The 18,368-nt window shown below is 40.9% G+C and overlaps 1 protein-coding gene across 6 annotated transcripts; it reads right to left on the reverse strand.

Annotated features, from left to right (window-relative positions):
• Nucleotides 1–389: 389 nt before the first annotated feature.
• On the reverse strand, nucleotides 390–15,250 carry LOC138196552 (neuroligin-3-like). Of its 6 annotated transcripts, none has more exons than XM_069146687.1 (7): nucleotides 15,019–15,250; nucleotides 10,997–11,667; nucleotides 9,182–9,241; nucleotides 8,161–8,310; nucleotides 7,106–7,291; nucleotides 4,314–5,103; nucleotides 390–2,446 (listed from the first exon to the last, which is right to left on the reverse strand). In XM_069146687.1, the coding sequence occupies exons 2-7, from the start codon at nucleotides 11,475–11,477 to the stop codon at nucleotides 1,648–1,650; spliced, it is 2,466 nt and encodes an 821-aa protein (XP_069002788.1). In that variant the 5' UTR covers nucleotides 11,478–11,667; nucleotides 15,019–15,250; the 3' UTR covers nucleotides 390–1,647. The 6 variants fall into 6 exon arrangements, with proteins under 6 accessions (XP_069002788.1, XP_069002791.1, XP_069002790.1 ...); XM_069146690.1 differs by having other exon boundaries at nucleotides 11,574–11,667; nucleotides 15,019–15,248; XM_069146689.1 differs by having other exon boundaries at nucleotides 11,551–11,667; nucleotides 15,019–15,248.
• Between the last annotated feature and the right edge of the window lie 3,118 nt (nucleotides 15,251–18,368).

The raw sequence follows: 18,368 nt of genomic DNA on the forward strand, positions 1-18,368 counted from the left end.
ATTGAAATTTCTGCAACTCACCCACCAACAGTTCAGTTGGAGGTTCAGGCGTGTTGCTGTACTAAAAGCAGCTTATGTAGCATCTCACTGCCAGCCTCAAGCAGAGATGAAAAGTTGGTTACAGAGGTCTGGTGAACTCACATCTTTCAAACCCCACATCCCCAGATTTTCCAATTTGTAGTCGTCTGCTTTTATCAGATTTCTTTTAATCAGCTTCCTCCGGTGCCACAAAACACCCCAAAAGCTGTGAACAGGCAGGTGTAAAATCAGTGGATTATTCCAAGGTTAAACCTGACCGAGACACTGTGTACGTGAAGATTGCATTTCACACATTTAGTCTCTGAATCATATAAAGTGAGATCAAATCCCAATGTGTGACAAGAGTCATCTTTAGGTCCAAAAATCTTTTAATAGTTGTCTCATTTAGATTAAACAATGGTATGATCAGTTCAAAGAAATCAGATCTCAAAGCTCGATGTCCATCATGTCCACTCAGTAAAGGATGACCCCTAGATATAACTTGGTATGCACGGGGTCCAAACCACATGGAGAAGGAGCGATAAGCTATACAGTTCCATAAAACTCCTTTTTAAATGTGAATAATTGAATCGGTATACATACAATTACAATGTAATTACAGTCATCTTTCCGAAGACCTTACAGTATTCATAAACAAACAACAAATAAAATGTTGATCTAGGTTTATTCTGTACAAACAAGCCAAGCCAAAAGAACCATGAGCTGGTTAGAGTAGGAAAACACATCTTTAAGCGAATCTCTTTTTATAGTGAAGCAGAAGTTATAGTATTCCCTACAGTGTACTAAGCAAAAAAATCATAAGCACGTCAACCAAAAAATATAGCAAGGATCAAATAGACTACAATAGATTACACAACACTACATATGCAAAACTGAAGGGTTAATTCCAAACAATGCCTAATTTACATTTTTGTACTGCAGCGTTCACCCATCCACACGCTCACACACCCACACAAGCCCACGCACACACGAGTGCTATATTTTACAATACCAGATAGGAACATTTTGGATAAACTGGACATTTTTTCACCATGTGTGACCAGTATTTGAGTAAAAGTTCAATGTATTATGATTCCAGTTATTCCTTATGTAAGCAACGTACAAGGCATTTTTAAAGTAATTACAGTAAAAATACATTTTCATAATAGGCAATGTACCATGAGAAATATGTATAAAATAGCTTGATAATAGTCATAATAATACTGCTATTTTGCTTTCCCCAGATCTCATCTCTGTCCACCACAAGTTGTAATGTCCCTTTGTTCCACGAGATCAAAATAGATATCACAGAGTAAGAAAAACTTCCCATACAAATCCAACTGTATAAACATTATACTAAGTTCTTGCTAGGCAAAGTTCCAAAAAAGCCAAAGTGGAAAATGAAATGCAACTTTTCTTTTTGACTGCCTTTGACAATGATTATTATAAAATGACTTTGCAGTTAGACTTCCTATTATGAGAGCGCAAAGGCAGGATGTCGGCGGTTGTACACCTTCGGAAAAGACAGAACAAACATATTCAATCCTATTTTACCTACACATCCTAGATACAGCTTTACATTTCCATGTTTCAGGTACGTCACATTTCTCATCTCCATCCCCAGCCAGATTATACTCGTGTGGTAGAGTGGGTGCTGGGCAGACCAGCGGAGCTGTAACCAGCAGGGAAGGTGCTGTATGGACTCATGTTGGAGAGGCCCATTAGGGAGTTGGGGATCATGGTGATGTTGTTGGGGGTCATCAGAGGGATGTCGTCGGGGGAGCGGCGCTGACTGAGTGTGTAGTCCAAGCTGGGCGAGAGATGGAGGGGATTGTGAAGGGCCTCACACTGGTTCCTTTGCTGGGATGACAGGGTCTCATCTATTGTGGTGGTGTGGCTCGCGTTGTTACCTTTGCTGTCCCGCTGAGGACTGGGCTGCTGAGACATGTCCTGGCGACTGCGCTTGTCCTTGCGGTAGTACAGAGCGGCGAAGGCCAGGACGTTGAGGAAGAGCAGTGACGCCCCCACAGCGATAGTGACGCTGAGCTCTGTTGAGTAATCTCTGGGGTTGGGCATGATCAGAGGACCCATCTCTCTCCCTCCTTCTCCGTCGCTGTGAGCAGTGGATACGGGAGGCCGCCCGGTGCCGATGATTTTCTTCCCGTCGGACTGGGTGGGATCCAGTGGGGTGACCTTGGTGGTGGTGGAGGAGTAATGGAACATGTCATGGAGGTTGTAGAGATGGGGCACCAGATGTTTCCAGAAAGCCACTTTGGTGGCACGGTAGTGATCGCGGATACGAGGCTTCAGGCCGATGTGCAAGTACAGCTGGTCAAATGGGTCGTACTTAGACCAGGCTACCTCTTCGAAGCGGTTGGCCTTGGTGTGGATGAACTTGGTGTCCTGTGGCACTGGCTTGTTCGGATCCCTATAAACACATCACAGAAAAGTTGGGTTACAAACGAGACAAGTGTGTTGGAGGAAATCTAAATGACAGCATTCGTGCTGTATCCAATTCAATACTTGTCAACATTCAGCAGGATCATATTGCCATGATATGATTTTATTTATTCATGAGGATATTTGGTTGTCAAAACAGAAAAAAGGAACGAAAACAAAATGTAACACCGGACACGCAAAGTGGAACATTATTCGCAAACATCTGCATCAATACCGCAATAATGATTTCAACCACATTGCTCAGACCAGCTGCAATATTGCCATTCTGACTTCATAAGGAAACATGCTTTTCCATTAAGTTGTAAAACAGAAAAAGGAGTAAAAAACAGGTCAACATAATGTAATATCACGAACTCTCCTCAAGGGCTCAGCATTCCCTCAGTCCTACACACTGACACAGCAGCCTGCAGTGACCTGTGCTGTGCGCTCGCCTACTGCTCGGGTCATCGTCCTCTAAGATTCACGGCAGCTACGCACTCAGTATGCAGGCAAATCCGGCAATGCAGCAGTGGAGTCCTCCACTACAGTGCAACTCACTTAGGTGTCTCTTATCTTCAAAAACACCCGGCGAATCTTTCCCTTTGCATGACAAAGTGCAAAACAAGCTGTCAGAAGGAGCGATGCACAGCTTCCGCTCTATTGCACTTTCAACACCGAGCTGTATCAGTATCAGTGTAATTTGAGGTCAACATCAGACCGTAGCTTGTCTCCGGTAATAAACTCTCATTTGTTGAAAACTGGAAAACTTTACAAAAGTCTTCTGTTGCGCAAAATACATAGAGATACCCAAAGGAAAACTCTGGATAGATACACCGAAGATAGATATATAAATAATGTCTCTGTCTCATTGTAAAATCAATGTAAATGCTAAACTGCCAGAAGGAAAGATGAAATATAAAGGAGAAGTTAATCTATGCTTAACACTAGTTTGACTGTTTCTATAACAACACTGTTATTACAATCAAACATGGGTATAGAGTGTGTAGTCGATATATTTCTCTACTAAGAATTTGCGTCACTCCTTCTTGAAAGCACAAATCACAGTAGAGTTGGCTTAAGCTCCTAGAATACACCTTAACTGTCTCTTCAAAGGTTCACTTTAACATAAACTTTTTGTTAAACAATGAGGACCTTCTTTAAACATTTATGTGAATTAAACTGTAAATATTAAGCTCCACATCCTTTAGAAGGTCCAGCCAAAATGATGAAACTTTGATATGTGCATTAAAGAAGATTTTACAGAAGCCTAAACATGACATTGGCTCTTTAAAAAGGTGGCATTAATGATGTGTGCAGCTGATGTGATGATACACTGGAGCCTGATTTTTAACATTTGGCATTATGTCTGCAGTGAAATAAGTAAGTCCTTAAATATGGGTGCAACATTTAGGAGGTTCTTTTTAAATTTATAGTGAGGCTAAATTAATTACAGCAAAGGGAAGCAAATGTGTGTAAATCTAACTTATGATGTTACATAATTCATATGAATCAATAAAAACGGACCCACGAGTTTTCATATTTTTGTGAGCTGATAAAGGAAAAGAGCAGATAAGACTGGATGACATCGCAGTGGGAGTTCAGGCTATAATTAATTACAAGGCACTGCTTAAGTCTGAATATTAATTATTAGTCCTTTAATAACTGTGATTAAAAACATGTAACTGTAGCAGAAGTTAGAGGTTGAACATTTCAACACAGGGCTGCACAACTGAGGCCACTTATGTCACACACCAACACTGCAACCATTTGTAAGCCAAGACAAGAATATAAAATTAGGTACTGAATGAGAATCTAATGCATTGCAACAATGTAAATAAGGATTTACTGTTACTCACCCGCTCTTTGCAAAGTTGGTCCAGTAAGTCATGACCACGGCGCTGAGCATGATGTCATTCCTGGAGAAGTTGCAGGGGAACAGATCAGTCGGGCCCACCATGGGGATGCCAAACACATAAGGCACCTCGTCTCCGTGTGCTGAGTCTGACCACACCGGCTTCATGAGACTCTGGCAGTGGTGGTAGAAGGCGTAGAAGTAAGTGGGCGAGCCGTAGCGGGCATGTAGGTCAGCTGTCACCACCGATGGCTCCACCCACTGGTGGTCGGTGAAGAGGGCAACTAGGGTCTTCCTCCTGGTCTCCGGGTTGTCCTTGTCAGCCCAGTCTGTGTACATGAATTTAATTGTCTCTCTCAGTGTGTCCTTCCCTTCTGGGTAGCCATACAAACTGTCCACAAAGTCTGACACAGCAAAGTCAAAGTCGCTGCCAGACACGCCGTCCTCCAGGTCCATCACGTTCTCCACAAAGCGCAGTCCCTCCCCCTGATTAACACCCAGCATTATGTCATAGTTAAGGAACTCGCCCTGCTCCATCAGGATCTCCGGGTCATCGGGGATGACGTCTCCGTCGATTACGGGGCCGAAGGCAACGCGGTATCGGGCAGCCTGGATATCTTGCTCGACCAACTCCTTAGCACTCTTCTTCTGCAGGCAGGAGACCATATCAACAGTGTCCAACACGTTGCAGCCAACCCTCTCAGCGAGCATGCGAGTATACTTGACTGGTTGGTAGTTGACAGCCCAGCTGGACAGCGCTGAACCACTCTGGATGATGGCTCTGTGGAACAAACCTTCGGACACAAAATTCAAGACAAAAAGAGACAGGACAAAGGCCCAGAGAACAGTGGTTAACGCACTAAATCATTAGTGTTATTAGTATTCTGAACTGCCCCGGGAAAATACATGATTCACTTTACACTAATTTCTATTCACAATGGAATCCAAGGCTTTTTGCAACACAAAATGTAGGCAAACAAAAGCAAAAAAGGCCACATGTGATGCCCTTTGATTACTAGTCAGGAGGATGAAGCAGCACAAACAATGATAAGGCCACACGGTTGAGCTGGTGAGAAGCTGCTCAATAAAGCAGCTGCTAGGAGAGATGAACTGGTAATGGGATGCTGGCTTCTGCTCTTGTTTTAAAGTCATGAAAATGCCGGAAATTCAAGCTTTTCCCTGCTGATCCTCGTCTTTTGTTTCATGTGGTGTCTCCTTGATGCACATCACAGTGAGAGCACTTCAAATTAACGATCAATTTGCAACATTGTTTCAGTCAGGAAGTGCAGTTTTCCCTCCATTCACACACGTACTGTAATTGTGGAATCGTTAATACTGTGTGTCTAACAAGCTGCGTGGCTTTCACAGACTGCTGATGCCAACTGTGCGGCGGAGTGTGTGTGTGCATAGCGCTGAATATGCAGTAACCCTGATCCTTCAATGTTGATACAGTAAACACGCTGTTGAATTGTTTATATGTAGTGCGTCACCTCTGTCTCCAGGGATTTTGTATCTACCAACTAAAAACGACACGATATGCATCAACTCAGAACACACTTCGCTGAGGTTAAGGCGTAAGAGTCGCTGGAAAAAGAGTGCAGGGACAGTGTCACTTTCTCCCTCCTTTGCTGTCATTTATTTCAGTTCTTTTTTTGGGGGCAGCAGCTAGCTAGTCTACTTCAAAGACAGCCGGAGGTCTTTGTGCATTTGCTGCAGCCGAGCTAGGACATCCAATACAAACCTCACAAAGGACAGCTGCCGCAGCCTCCCTGACATTGATGAAAACACACACTTTCTGCCCTTCTTGTGATTTTGTCCAGCATCAATGGGCGAACCAGGGCAATAATACGGCAAAGATAAGAGGCTCGGTCTCCAGTGGTCAACCCATATTGAAATACACATCTTTGATTCTCTCAGGGAGCTTTGGAGAAGTATTCATCAAATGACATCTTTTAATGTTATCTGTTTTTCTTTTCAGTGGGTGTTAGATACCAGATTCTGAATTTAAATACCAGGTATATTTATTTAAATTCAAATTAACAGAAATTGTCATTTCAAAAGTAGTATTACAATTGTAGATCGCATAAATCTGTGGAGAAATCTGGATAAAAATGTCATTTTCAAGGACAGATCTACCAAAAATATCTGTGGAAAAAAGAATCAGCATTTACAGAGAATATCTGAAAAATGTTGACTTTTGTCAAGTCCTGCTTCATCGTCATGCCATGTCTTTGGTATACAGTGTCTTCACTCAAGGTTTTGCAATGACAGAAGACCAATGCACCAAAACTGCTGGTATTTTTTTTTTTTTTTATCATGTTTGAACACTACAGGCAGGTAAACAAGGGTAAACGCATCTGAGGCTGAGCGACTGAAATATAAATCAGTTTGAATAGTAAAAAGTGATGGTCACAGGTGATCCTGATGACGTGCTGAAAACTTTATAATGCCAGTAGGTTTCTTTAAGAGCTTCACATTTTAAGAGGCAGTGCTTTTAGTCTGATTAGATTGAATAGAGGGGAACAAAAGCAATCACTTACTTTACAAATACCCCTTTACCCTACTCCTATATCATAACAATTCATCTCCCCACCGGACCATTTGGAGCCACACTTTCAAAAATGAACAAAAAAAAGTGTTTAACTGTTTGAAAAGATAAATATTAATCTGATTGAGAAGATGAACTTTTAAATGTTAGGTTCATGCATACTTACATTGCGTTTACTTTAGATAAAAACAGAGAAAATATAGACTGATCAAAGTCAGAGACAACTTTAAAATACTGCAGATTCTTACCCTCTGAGTGGTGGGACAGTGTGAGCAGACTGACACAGGAAGCGCCAATTCCAGATCCAAAAACCGTGATGCGACCTGGGTCTCCTCCGAAGTAACCAATGTTTTTGCTTATCCAGCGCAGAGCTTGAATCTGGTCCAGGAGTCCGTAGTTTCCTTTGGCTGCTTGGTCACCAGTACTGAGGAAGCCTGGTGTATTCAGAGAGACAATAGAGACAGTGCTGAAGCAGATCTCTACAGTATGTGTCCCAGCTTTGATCTAAAACTGTAGCTCAGCAGGGCATCTGAATGAACCGGCACTGTTCCCCCCCTCAGGTTTAAATATGTCTTTGCTCTCTCACCGCTACACTTCAGTCAACTCCTTGTAATATTCTCCAAACAGCGGCGGCCCTCAGGAAGTGATCAGAGCTCTTCTCATCAAATCTGAAGGCTCCGCTCAGAACAGGGTCTTTATTACATTTAACATTGCATGACTAAACAAACCTTTTACTTGGATTTCTTTCAATGAATTGCATAAAGCCTCACCGATGTCACTGGTGCTCATACAATTGTTCCTATTACTTATTCCCTTGTCAGGTCTCATCTAAATACCTTACTGTTTTGAATGTTAAACATGGGTAAACAAAAAACTCTTGACCTTGTGAATGCCTCTGAATGTTGCATCCCTCAGTACTGTATTCAAATCATTTTACTTTCAAGAACGGCTGACAATCCATTACAGATTAGATGAATCCATATAAAGGAAGATGAATTATGTTTTGAGAATGGATATAAAACAAATTTTGAGTAACACGGACAAGGCATAATAAGCTTTTGCATTGTTTTTCCTCTTGTCATTTGTATGCAAATAAAGCAATGCTACCAACATCAAAGTCTTCTGAAACTGTTTTTCTCTACATTTTCCCCTCATGTCACCACTTTTAAAAAAAATTTTTTTATAGACTAATAACAGCAAGTAGAAAATAATGTGGCAGTTTGTTCTCTTCGATTAAACAGGGCTAAACACCCATTTGAAACACCATTAAAAATTACCACATGCACCGTGTTGTTGTCGTCACCTAGTATTCCAATTCTGTAGTTGAGCGTGACGACAACAACGTTCCCGTAACTGGCCAAGACGCTGCCGTCCATCATGTTCCCCGTGCCCTCCATGTAGGAGCCTCCGTGGATGTAGACCATCACAGGTCGCGCTTCAGAGTCCCTTATATCTGCAGCGTCAACACACACACACACAGAGACACACACATGCTGAGCAAACACCAGTAATGAAATGGAGAATTAATGGAGCACTGTTACTAAAACTTTATATCCCAACTGTTCAGTATGAGGTATGGGAAAATACAGCATAGGAAATGTGCCCAGAAGCAAGGCAGGGTGGTAGGCCTATGGTTTGGAAGCTGTAATGACAATCAGAAAATGCATGGTAAATACACTCTGGCAAGGGTGTATGAATAATAACAGAATTGATACGTGTTTGACAAAGCATGTTTGTGCTCTGCAACATAGCTATAATATACTGGATTTGATAGAAGGAGGAAAACATATTAATTAAACTTTCAACTCAGTTGAAAAGAAAATGCTATAATAACCTGTTAAGCGTACAAATATGCAAGCACAAGTAAAAAAAAAAAAGATGTTTTAGACTTAAGAGTATATTTCAACTGAGAAGCATGCACTGCACTGAGCTCTTGCTGTCTTTTGGTGTGAGCTAAAATAGAAACCATTTTCTTTTCTTTTTTTTTGAAAATCTATAGTTCATGTTTTGGGGCCAATTTATTATATTGACTAATGACTGTCTTCAGAAGGGACTATAAGACAGATAAGGAGATAATGTAATCTGTGGATCAATGCACATGGCAATAGAGATGTAGCACTTACGGAGAGGATTGCAACAGTGCTCAATTCAGGACATGAGATGCAGTAACAGCAAAAGTATGTAATCATTAATCAGACAACAACATTTTTATTATTCCACTCAAAAGAAAAGAAGCTATTAGAGTTCCTCAGGAAAATAAAAACCGCAACAGGATTTGAAACTAAAAGATTCCATGCATCAAGACTTTGAGGTCTTAAAAATACCTTCAGATATATGAGTCTCAGCATGTGAAAAAGCCGCCCCCTTTTTCTTGTGTTGGCTCCCTGGGATTCACATAAGGAAAAAAAGAAGACCAGATTTCAAAATAGCATGGTTGACTGTGCCTCTTATATATTGTTTTATCAAACTGAGGTAGAATAAGATTCAGAATTTCTCTTCTACAAAAGGTAGATGGCATTATGTAAAATCTTTAGAGATGTACAACACGATTCTGACTGTTACAAAATAATAAGTGTTTATAATACGGTTTTGAGCAAGAAAACAAATTGTTGTTCTTTGTTAGATATTTGTAAGGAATGGCATTTTGTGTGTATGTCCATACACATGCACATACACATAATGCTGAATGCTTTAATAACTGTGATTGAAGTGGTACATCTGTCTTTGTTAATGATCTTTGTCTACAACTGTCATGTCCATTTTTCAGGTAAACCACTGCCAACTACTCAGTGGAAATATCAAGTATATGGTTTATTAATGAATAAATTCAGACTTATATGGGCATCAAGCCACAAAAATTTATTATAAATAGGTACAATTTCAGAAAAACGCTCTTTAATTTGACATGGCAAAAAGACTGTTGGATATCCAATGAGAACAGGTTTCACATCAGTGAAACAAATCATAAAGTTGCTGAATGCCTGAGGTGCATTTTAAATAAACAATGAGAAGGTCTGAAGAATTGAAAATGTATAGAACAAAAGGTTTATGCATTTTCCACTGAAATAGGGATATAAATATGCAATTTAATTAACCTGTTTGTGTGCCAGGTGAGGAGGCCGACAGGCAGCACTAAGGCGAGGGTCTTTATAAAATGTGGGCTGCACCATTTTGGACAGCAACCTCTCAAGCAAGCAAGCTGTTTATCGGTTGTTGCTAAGCTACCATAGAAAAGCCAGTCAAAGAGTGGCGTGTGTACCTACACGAGCTGAGCACGGTTCAACTTTGAATGCTGAATTAGATTTTTTTCTGTGTCATGCCAAATGCTTGAGAGGGAGGTAATATATTCTCAGACACCATGTTTAATTGATGTATTGAATAAACCTGGATTACAGAAATCTGTTTGTCAACACTAGATTTAGAGAACATAAAGCTTTACTGCGGTATTACATTGTTCTGCTAATCTACAGATTAACAGCACACTCACAAAATGTTCCCTTGCTGGTTCATTTCTCAGTTCTAGTAGTTACAGAAATAGGAAAGGGTTCAGCATGCAATAGACAGTTGACTCTTGTACCTCACTAATTGGTCCCCAACAGACGTACTGTCTGAACAAAGCAGTGATTCAGTAATATAAAGTATTTTTGAGCAAAACATGAAAATGTGTCCGCTAGCTTTACTAGATCTTCTAAGTAATCTTCACCATTACCTTTCATGGTCGGAGGTGACAGGTAAATATGCTTGGCTCATCATTTTAAAAGCTGAAAATTATTGATAAATCCAGCAGTTGAACAATACCTCAGTAATATTTCACTGGATGTCTGTTAGTGTGAAAAGAAGCACATCTCTACGTATATTTATCTTTACTCATGATTCTTTATGTGTATCTATCAATGCAGCAGCATCGGGGCAGCATCCTCAGTTGCCATAGATACCAAGTAATTTCCTGCTTATTAATATAATGACAACATGTCATACAATGATGCTTTGGATGGTAAATCAGCCTTTGATGGCAGCAATGACATGAGCAGTGGTCACGCACATGGTTTATGATGATCACAGGACGACAACGGGGCCACGATAACGATGATCAATGGACATGGGAAGTCATTGCTGTCCATTTTACCACACCAACTCACCATCCTCTGTCGGAGCGTAGATGTTTAGATATAAACAGTCCTCGCTCTGATCCTGAATGTATGTGGCTACTGTGTCCAGGTTATAGGTGAACCATATGGGCATCATGATCTCTGGCACGGTGTTGTGGATGTTCTGAGGGCACACAGGCATGAAGTGGGTGGCATTCTTGACACCTGACCAAGAGGAGGGCTGCTCGGGGGGCATGAAACGCTTCTCACCCACAGGCGGAGCAGCATAGGGGACCCCGAGATACTGATCAACGGGCCTGAGGACCTCACTGGGCACGGGAACCCTGAGGCCTCGCAGTTTCCCAAACTGAGTGGTCACAGTTGGGTAGAATTTCTGGCTTGTTGCCTTGGTCAATGACCAGCAGGAACATAATATCCACCAAAGAAGAGCACAGTGGGTGATGGTTGCAGTCCCTTGCTGATGTAGCAGGTGTGCAGGCAACAGATGGTCTCTAAATGTAGCCAGCCACATGGTCTGGGCAAGACAGTGCCCTTGGACAACACAAATGCACACTGTAGTGTCTGTTCAGTCCCTTTGCACTGACCCTGTCAAACAGACATCACTCACTGCGCCTTCAGATCCGACAGTTATCAAATCCAAGTACTCCTCAGCCAGGTATGGACCGCCCCCACTTCCACTTTTCATTGCAGTGCATACAGACCTGAAAACAAGACCATCAGAAAAATTAGACCAGAAAACATCATAATCTGAGAAAACAGTGAAAGAAATCTAAAGTTCCACCCTCCTCCAGTATCTTGGGCTCTTAATACATATTTCAAATTTGCTTGCTGATAACCTTTTTGAAACAGATTGTCCTAAAAGGTACAAATTTATGCTTGTGCATGAGCACATTACTGAATACTGATCTTTATGTATTGCTGGAGGAGGCGTATATGAAAAACACATCTGCTGTGAAGTTGGAGTGACGCTCAGAAAGCATCTCAAGATAAAATGTGTTAAGCACCCCTTTTCTTATGTAAAAGCAACAAAGTGAACAGCAGAGAAAGGCAAACCTTTAAGATTAAAAGAACACACGCACTGGGAATAAAAATCTCTCCACTTGATTGTGATGTTTAATATATTTAAAAATGCTCAAATCATGAATAGAGATTTTTGATCTTTTCTTGTATCTTTCAGTACATCTAAGCAACTCTCAGCTACTGACATGAAGATGCATAATGGAAGTGCTGAACGTTCCCAGAACAAACACGTCTGATGGGACCACACTGGCACCAAAACCCTGCTCATAAAGCAAAGTAATTGCAGGCTAACCAAGAGACTTGTGGAAGGCATAGGTAGCAGAGCACAATTTGAGTTACATTTCAGAAGAGAAGGATCCTTTGACACTTCTATTCGAGAGTTTAATTTGTTGTAGTCTACCTTCGCTGCAATTTGCACTTCTTTCAGCAAACACAAATTGTTAGTTACTGAGAAGAAAGTGGAAGCTAAGAGTATTCATGCAGCTTTGAATCTGTTTGACTAATTTTAAAGACTAGATTTTATTTTTACAGATTTAGAAATAAAGCAGAACTCCTTATCTGCAAAACAGACACAATGGAAGTCATAAATTAAATCCTGTTGATTCTACATCAAGTAAAAAAGTCCTGAATCTTTAAATCTGTTAGTCATACTGAACTGAAAGATACAATATTTATTTAATGCATGTACATAATCTGTTTCCTAACCCAAACACAGTTGCCGGAGCCTCTGTGCAATGACAAGTTGATAACTAGTTACTGGCTTATCAGTGTGCACGCTCCAATAAACAGGAGAACACACAGTCACCCCATCAGATGTGCGTATCCAATAAGATACCACATGTAAGCTCACCCATGGAGACCTACAGAGAACAAACTGTGTTGTTCTTCTATTTAACTACTTTGTAATCCAAACTGCTCCCCGTCCTTATAGATAGAAGTAAGCATACACTGTCAATGAACAAAGCAAAAACAAGCTTGTTAACCTTATCAGATTTATTGATGAATACTGCCTTGAGCTTTGTCAAACACTGCAGCTAAATAGCTCTATTTCTAATGCGATAAAGCCATCTATTAAGACAGGGGACAGGTTTGTCCTACTAATAAGAGAAACCAATTAACCACAGATGTGGTGCATTGGCTTTTCTCTTTATCTGCAACCTTTTGTTTACACTAGCAGGAGCATAAACACAAATAAAGGCAGCTTGTTCTGTCTTTTTGCAGGTGCAGCGTATTGCCTCATATGAGCAGCGTTACAGTTTGCCCATTTCCAAGCAAAGAGACAAATCAGATAAGTGTGATTCAAGCACTATCACAGAGCTTCATTTGAGGAACATTGTACATCCCTGCCCCAGGCCAGCATTGTCTGTATTAATTAGCAGTCATGAATGTTCCCTATAGCCAAAAGGGGGACAAGACTTGTTCTATCCCCTATCTTTTACAGGACAATGATGTACAGCTCCCAAGACATTAAAATGGAAAAGATAGAGAACCTGATTTTTTTCTTTCTTTCTGTGGATCAGGGTACGTCTTCTGGTTTGAAAGTGACACAGATAATAAATCATTTGGATCCATTTGGAGGTGAAAAAGCCTCTCTGTTCGCAAAAGCTGCTGTGAAATCATGATCAATTATGAAATTAGCGGTAACAGGCTCTACAATGGGTCTCAACAGTCAGGCTTGGTTAGTTGTCTCTCTAGTTTGAGAAGCAGTCCTGCCAGTAAAAAAAAAAAGAGACACTGCTGGGGCTGCTGTAGATCAAAGGCATAATATGAATTCTTAAAAGGAGTGGCATTCCCTCTTAAATGACCCATGCGTGGTATTATTATGAACTGATTTGCATGTTTTCGCTGTCTGACATCAGATCAAACTTCTATAACGGAGTAAAGCAAAGGTAGTTCCATTAAATGCCTGTTATATTTTACTGACGTCACTGCAGACAGTCAAAGCAGCTGGCTTTTTCTAACTTCTTGTGGTCTGCGATGGGACAGATGTGGGTAAACGCTTTATGGCTCACACCAAATGGGCCATGTAATAAAAGTGAGCCATCACTCAGTCAAGTTTGATACACTGCAAGTTATTGGGCAATTTAGACTGGCGACATGCCCAGAACTCAGTAACTGAGTGGTATGTCAAAAAAAAAAAAAAAAAAAAAAAAAAAAAAAATGCATGACAACCATAACATTTTCCTCTAATGCACTATTTTGCATCTGCCAGATGTTTGTGCACCACTGTGGTGGTTTGAGTGAAAATACCTGATTTCCTGAGACTTTAATTCCCATTTTGACCGGCTTGATCCCAGTTATAGACCCATTAAAACAATTGCTAGAATCATGTTTCACCCCCACCATTACTATCTCTACACCTACATCATTGACAGGCGCACAAATCAACACCCAATTCACCACTAATAAAAATCTCTGGGACAACATCTTATCGATTGGATTGAGGTAGCCTGGGGGCCCATGGCATGAAAGCATTTGAGAAGGAGCATAGTATGTCAGACATCAGTACAGGGCTCCCGATGCCCTTGTAATTCGACTGGTGTGGATCAAACCCGTTTTAGTGGATTTCCCAAATCCTCTCCCCCCCCAATTTAACAGAGCAATAAAGAGGAGCAGGGACGGATGTAGAAAAAGAAAAAAAAAAACCTTCCAGAGAACATGATGGTAGCACTCAACATAATGATCACTCCTTTGTAAATTAATGAATGCAAGGATCCGGACCCACTGAGAAAACCAAGCCACAGCCCACGTAGCATCGACAAACTGCTGTAGTGTGTGTGTGTGTGTGTGCGCTGCCTCACGTTGTGACTGAGAAGCTTGTTTAATCTGGGTCTAGGACGGCGTAATATTGGATTAAAATGGGGAAAAAAAAATGTCGAGGCTAAAAAAAATGTTACACCGTGACATATCGGCGAGCAGTCGCTGTAAACGAAGCAATTATCCCAGATGTCAGTGATCAATGTGAACAAAGATTCGTCCCATTGGGGGGAAAAAAAAGGAGAAAAGAAAACAGCATCATGAGGTTAACTCACCTGCTTTTACAGAAGCTGAAACGCGCTCCATCTCGAGATTTCCTCCATACCATGCCCGTCAGTTACGCTATGAGACAATGTGGTTGCGTGTGGAATATTTCCCCCGGTTTCGGTATCAAACACACAGATCTTCACTCTTATCTCCTGCTTCGCGCAGTCTGTGTGCTTTGCGCATTCACGACGCCAAGGTCAGGAGCGCCAACGGTTTTAATGGAGCGCCCACCATAGAGATCTCTCTACGGCGCCCACTGCCAGCGCGTTACTAGGCAACCACAGGGATACGCCAGTGCATTAAATTCACCATCCAAAAAAAAAAACAAAAAAAAAAAACCCGACTGAATCCCAATTTAGAAACCATTAACTAGACACCTTAACCTCGGACAGGACTCATGTACGTACACGGTTTATCCATCGGTAAAAAAAAAAAAATTAAAAAAAAAAAAAAAAATTAAAAAAAAAATCTACGTTTGACCACATATGAAAGTGAGGCTATTCAAGAAGTGTGTAGGCCTAAATGTGCATTTCAAACACACATTTCATTGCCATAAGGCTTTTAGTAAATTGTGACAACCATAGCAAAATGAGGTGGCCAGAAAAATTGCAAATCAGTTCCAGTATTTCTTTCCCCCCACTGGCTTTGTAATATATTTTGAATTTGATTACCAATCAACTCTCCTCCTTGTAGCAGCGTCTAAACATGAATTTATTAACCTTTGTTACCTCATTGTTATACTTATTGCATCTTAAAAAAGAAGAAGCGTGTTTATGAGCCTTGCAGTGACAGCCCTGAAACACCAGGTTTACACTTGTCTACCAAGCAGACTGGATGGATAATGCATGCAAAAGCCTCTCTTATTATAAGAAGGTGGTAGCAAAACTGTACAGGAAAGTTGAAGTTGCTTCCCTTTTTATGAAATACAAAATTTAAAATAAATCTTTGCAGAGATTGTATTTTTACTTCTTGCACTCCTCCCTGAAGCTTGACGGCTTTGTGTTTATTTTGAGTATATTTTCTTATTCAGAGATTTAGGCTCCTTCCTATTTTGAATTCGAAAGCTGAACTTAAAATTACACAGAAATCTGCCCCAACGATAAATCAACTAACATGCAGTATGAGGCATGAGGTAAAGTCCAGGCAGTTGCTGACGAGGCAAACATTTTTCCCCACATATCCCTTTTTAATAATGCCCAGTGGCCGTTGCTGTGATGCACAGCCGAGGGATCGTTTCTGGAGAGATGCTGCCCAGTGATGTCTGTTTCAAGCTGGATTTCCAAGGAAAGCTTTTTACTGAAACAAAAATGGCTTGCATTTTGTGTCTATTTATGCTCATGCTGGCAACAATCTGTTTGAAACATATATATATATATATATATAGAGAGAGAGAGAGAGTAGGTTTCTAAAACATCTCTAATATATCATTGGTGAATGCATTAAGATTCTTGTCAGCAAATTAGTTTGCATTCCCTGCGGTTCTGGCCAGACCTTTTGAATCCACTATTACCAAGGGTTTTAGTGTGTGGACTTCTCTGGACTCATCAGTGTCCCTGTGACTTACAAAAAGACCAACAAGTTAATTTGCAAATTAAGATATTTTAATTATAGACACACTTTCCAGTCCAGATATTTGCAGTCATGGACAGTTTCTCCACATGAACCCCTTGTGTAGGCTGAATCAGCTTGATTAAGGACAAAGACGAAGCAGCTTCCATGGCCATGGGTGTGCTGAAATATTCAGTGTCCTTTGATGAGAATAAGATAAATACTTTTGTTGTCTTTCCTGAAGGAGAGATTCACTTGGGTACAACTGATATAGATTGATCACATTATGAGTTGTAGTCAAAGGACTATTGTCATGATATCAGACATCAAAAGACAAATTCATGTCAATCTGACAGGTATAATTTCTGCATGTGTTTGCCCTGGTCAGTGTCCCTCAAGCTAGAGATCAGTCTGCCAGGGTTTCCATCATTTCTTAGGGAACTGACTGGCAATGCACCATGACCATTGGTCCTGATCTGGGTGGCACATATTTCAATCACAGGCTGACCTTGTGGTTGCAGGCCTGGGCCACACTCACCTATGAATCCTGTGAGACTTAGTCAAGGAAGGGATTTCTGGAGTGGATAGACAGGTTAGGGAAGAAAAGGACTTCATTTTGTTCTTAAAAAGACTTTACAAAAGTGCCAGAAGCTTCAGGAAGCATCTTCCTTGAGTTGCTTTCAGAGGGTGAAATGCTGACCTGACAGTGTAGTTTAGTGGTGGGAAGAGAACATGAAGGAACTCATAAATACAACAGACGCTGCACCTCAGTCTCAAAGCCTGGGCAGTGACTGAAACAACAAGATTGCTGTTATAAGTGGCTAAAAAGAAGCTTCCGTTCGAGCTTGTCTCGGCTGTCCCTTAAGATCTGTGAGAGGAGACATTCGAAAGGTGCTGGCAGCAGAACCACTTCTCCCTCAAATTGCAAGGAGCCAGTTCAGGTTGTTTGGGCATCTGATAAGGTTGCCTCCCAGGCATGTCCAACTGGAAGGATAACCTGGGGCAGACCTCACACTGAAGGGATCCAGGAATCTGGACCTACATTAATTTGCCATATTGATTATTTTTGGTCACAATCTGCTGTCTGCTTTTTTCAAAATGCTATCTTTAGCTTTCATGGGGGCTACTCTATGTTTCAAGCACTACAAGCAGTGAATGCTCCCCGTGATTAGCTCTTACATATCCTCCAAAGAAAAAGAGCCCCATCTTAATACTGACTTCTTTTTGATTAGGGTCAGCATTGCCTTTGTTTACTGGATTCCCCTGTGGCCTCTTTCCGATCCCTCTTTTCCCCATTTGTGTTCCTCAGGATCTACTGCAGTGACTGCCATGTGCTGAAAAGATACAACGATGGTATGTCAAGATAATGCAAACTCAAACAACCACCTTGTATACATCAAGAGTATTATACAAAAGTCACAGTCTATCATGCTGTCTTTCTCTCGGCATTGTACCATACAGTTCTGTCATTTGTTGTGCCCTCATTTCCTCTATCAGTTAAATTCATTGTATTGTCACTTTGTGACCATTTATGTAAATCAATCGAACTAAAATTTCTCTTTGAATGCATCATAAATAGTTTAGATTAGATAAAACTTTAATGAACCCCAGGGGGAAAGTGGGTCATGGCAGCAATAGAGAACAGAATATACTGCAGGTAAGAGCAAACAGAAATGGCTGCTGAAGATACCAGAGGGGATAAAAAAAACCACTACAAAATATATGAAATACGGTGGTTACAGTGAATACAGCCCACTGAATGTTATATGATCGATACAGCACTTTATGTGACAGTATAGCTCTATCTTTA

The sequence above is a fragment of the Embiotoca jacksoni genome, unplaced genomic scaffold, assembly GCF_022577435.1.
Source record: "Embiotoca jacksoni isolate LCO1_2020_lvr unplaced genomic scaffold, fEmbJac1.0.p SCAF_13, whole genome shotgun sequence".
Lineage (NCBI taxonomy): Eukaryota > Metazoa > Chordata > Actinopteri > Embiotocidae > Embiotoca > Embiotoca jacksoni.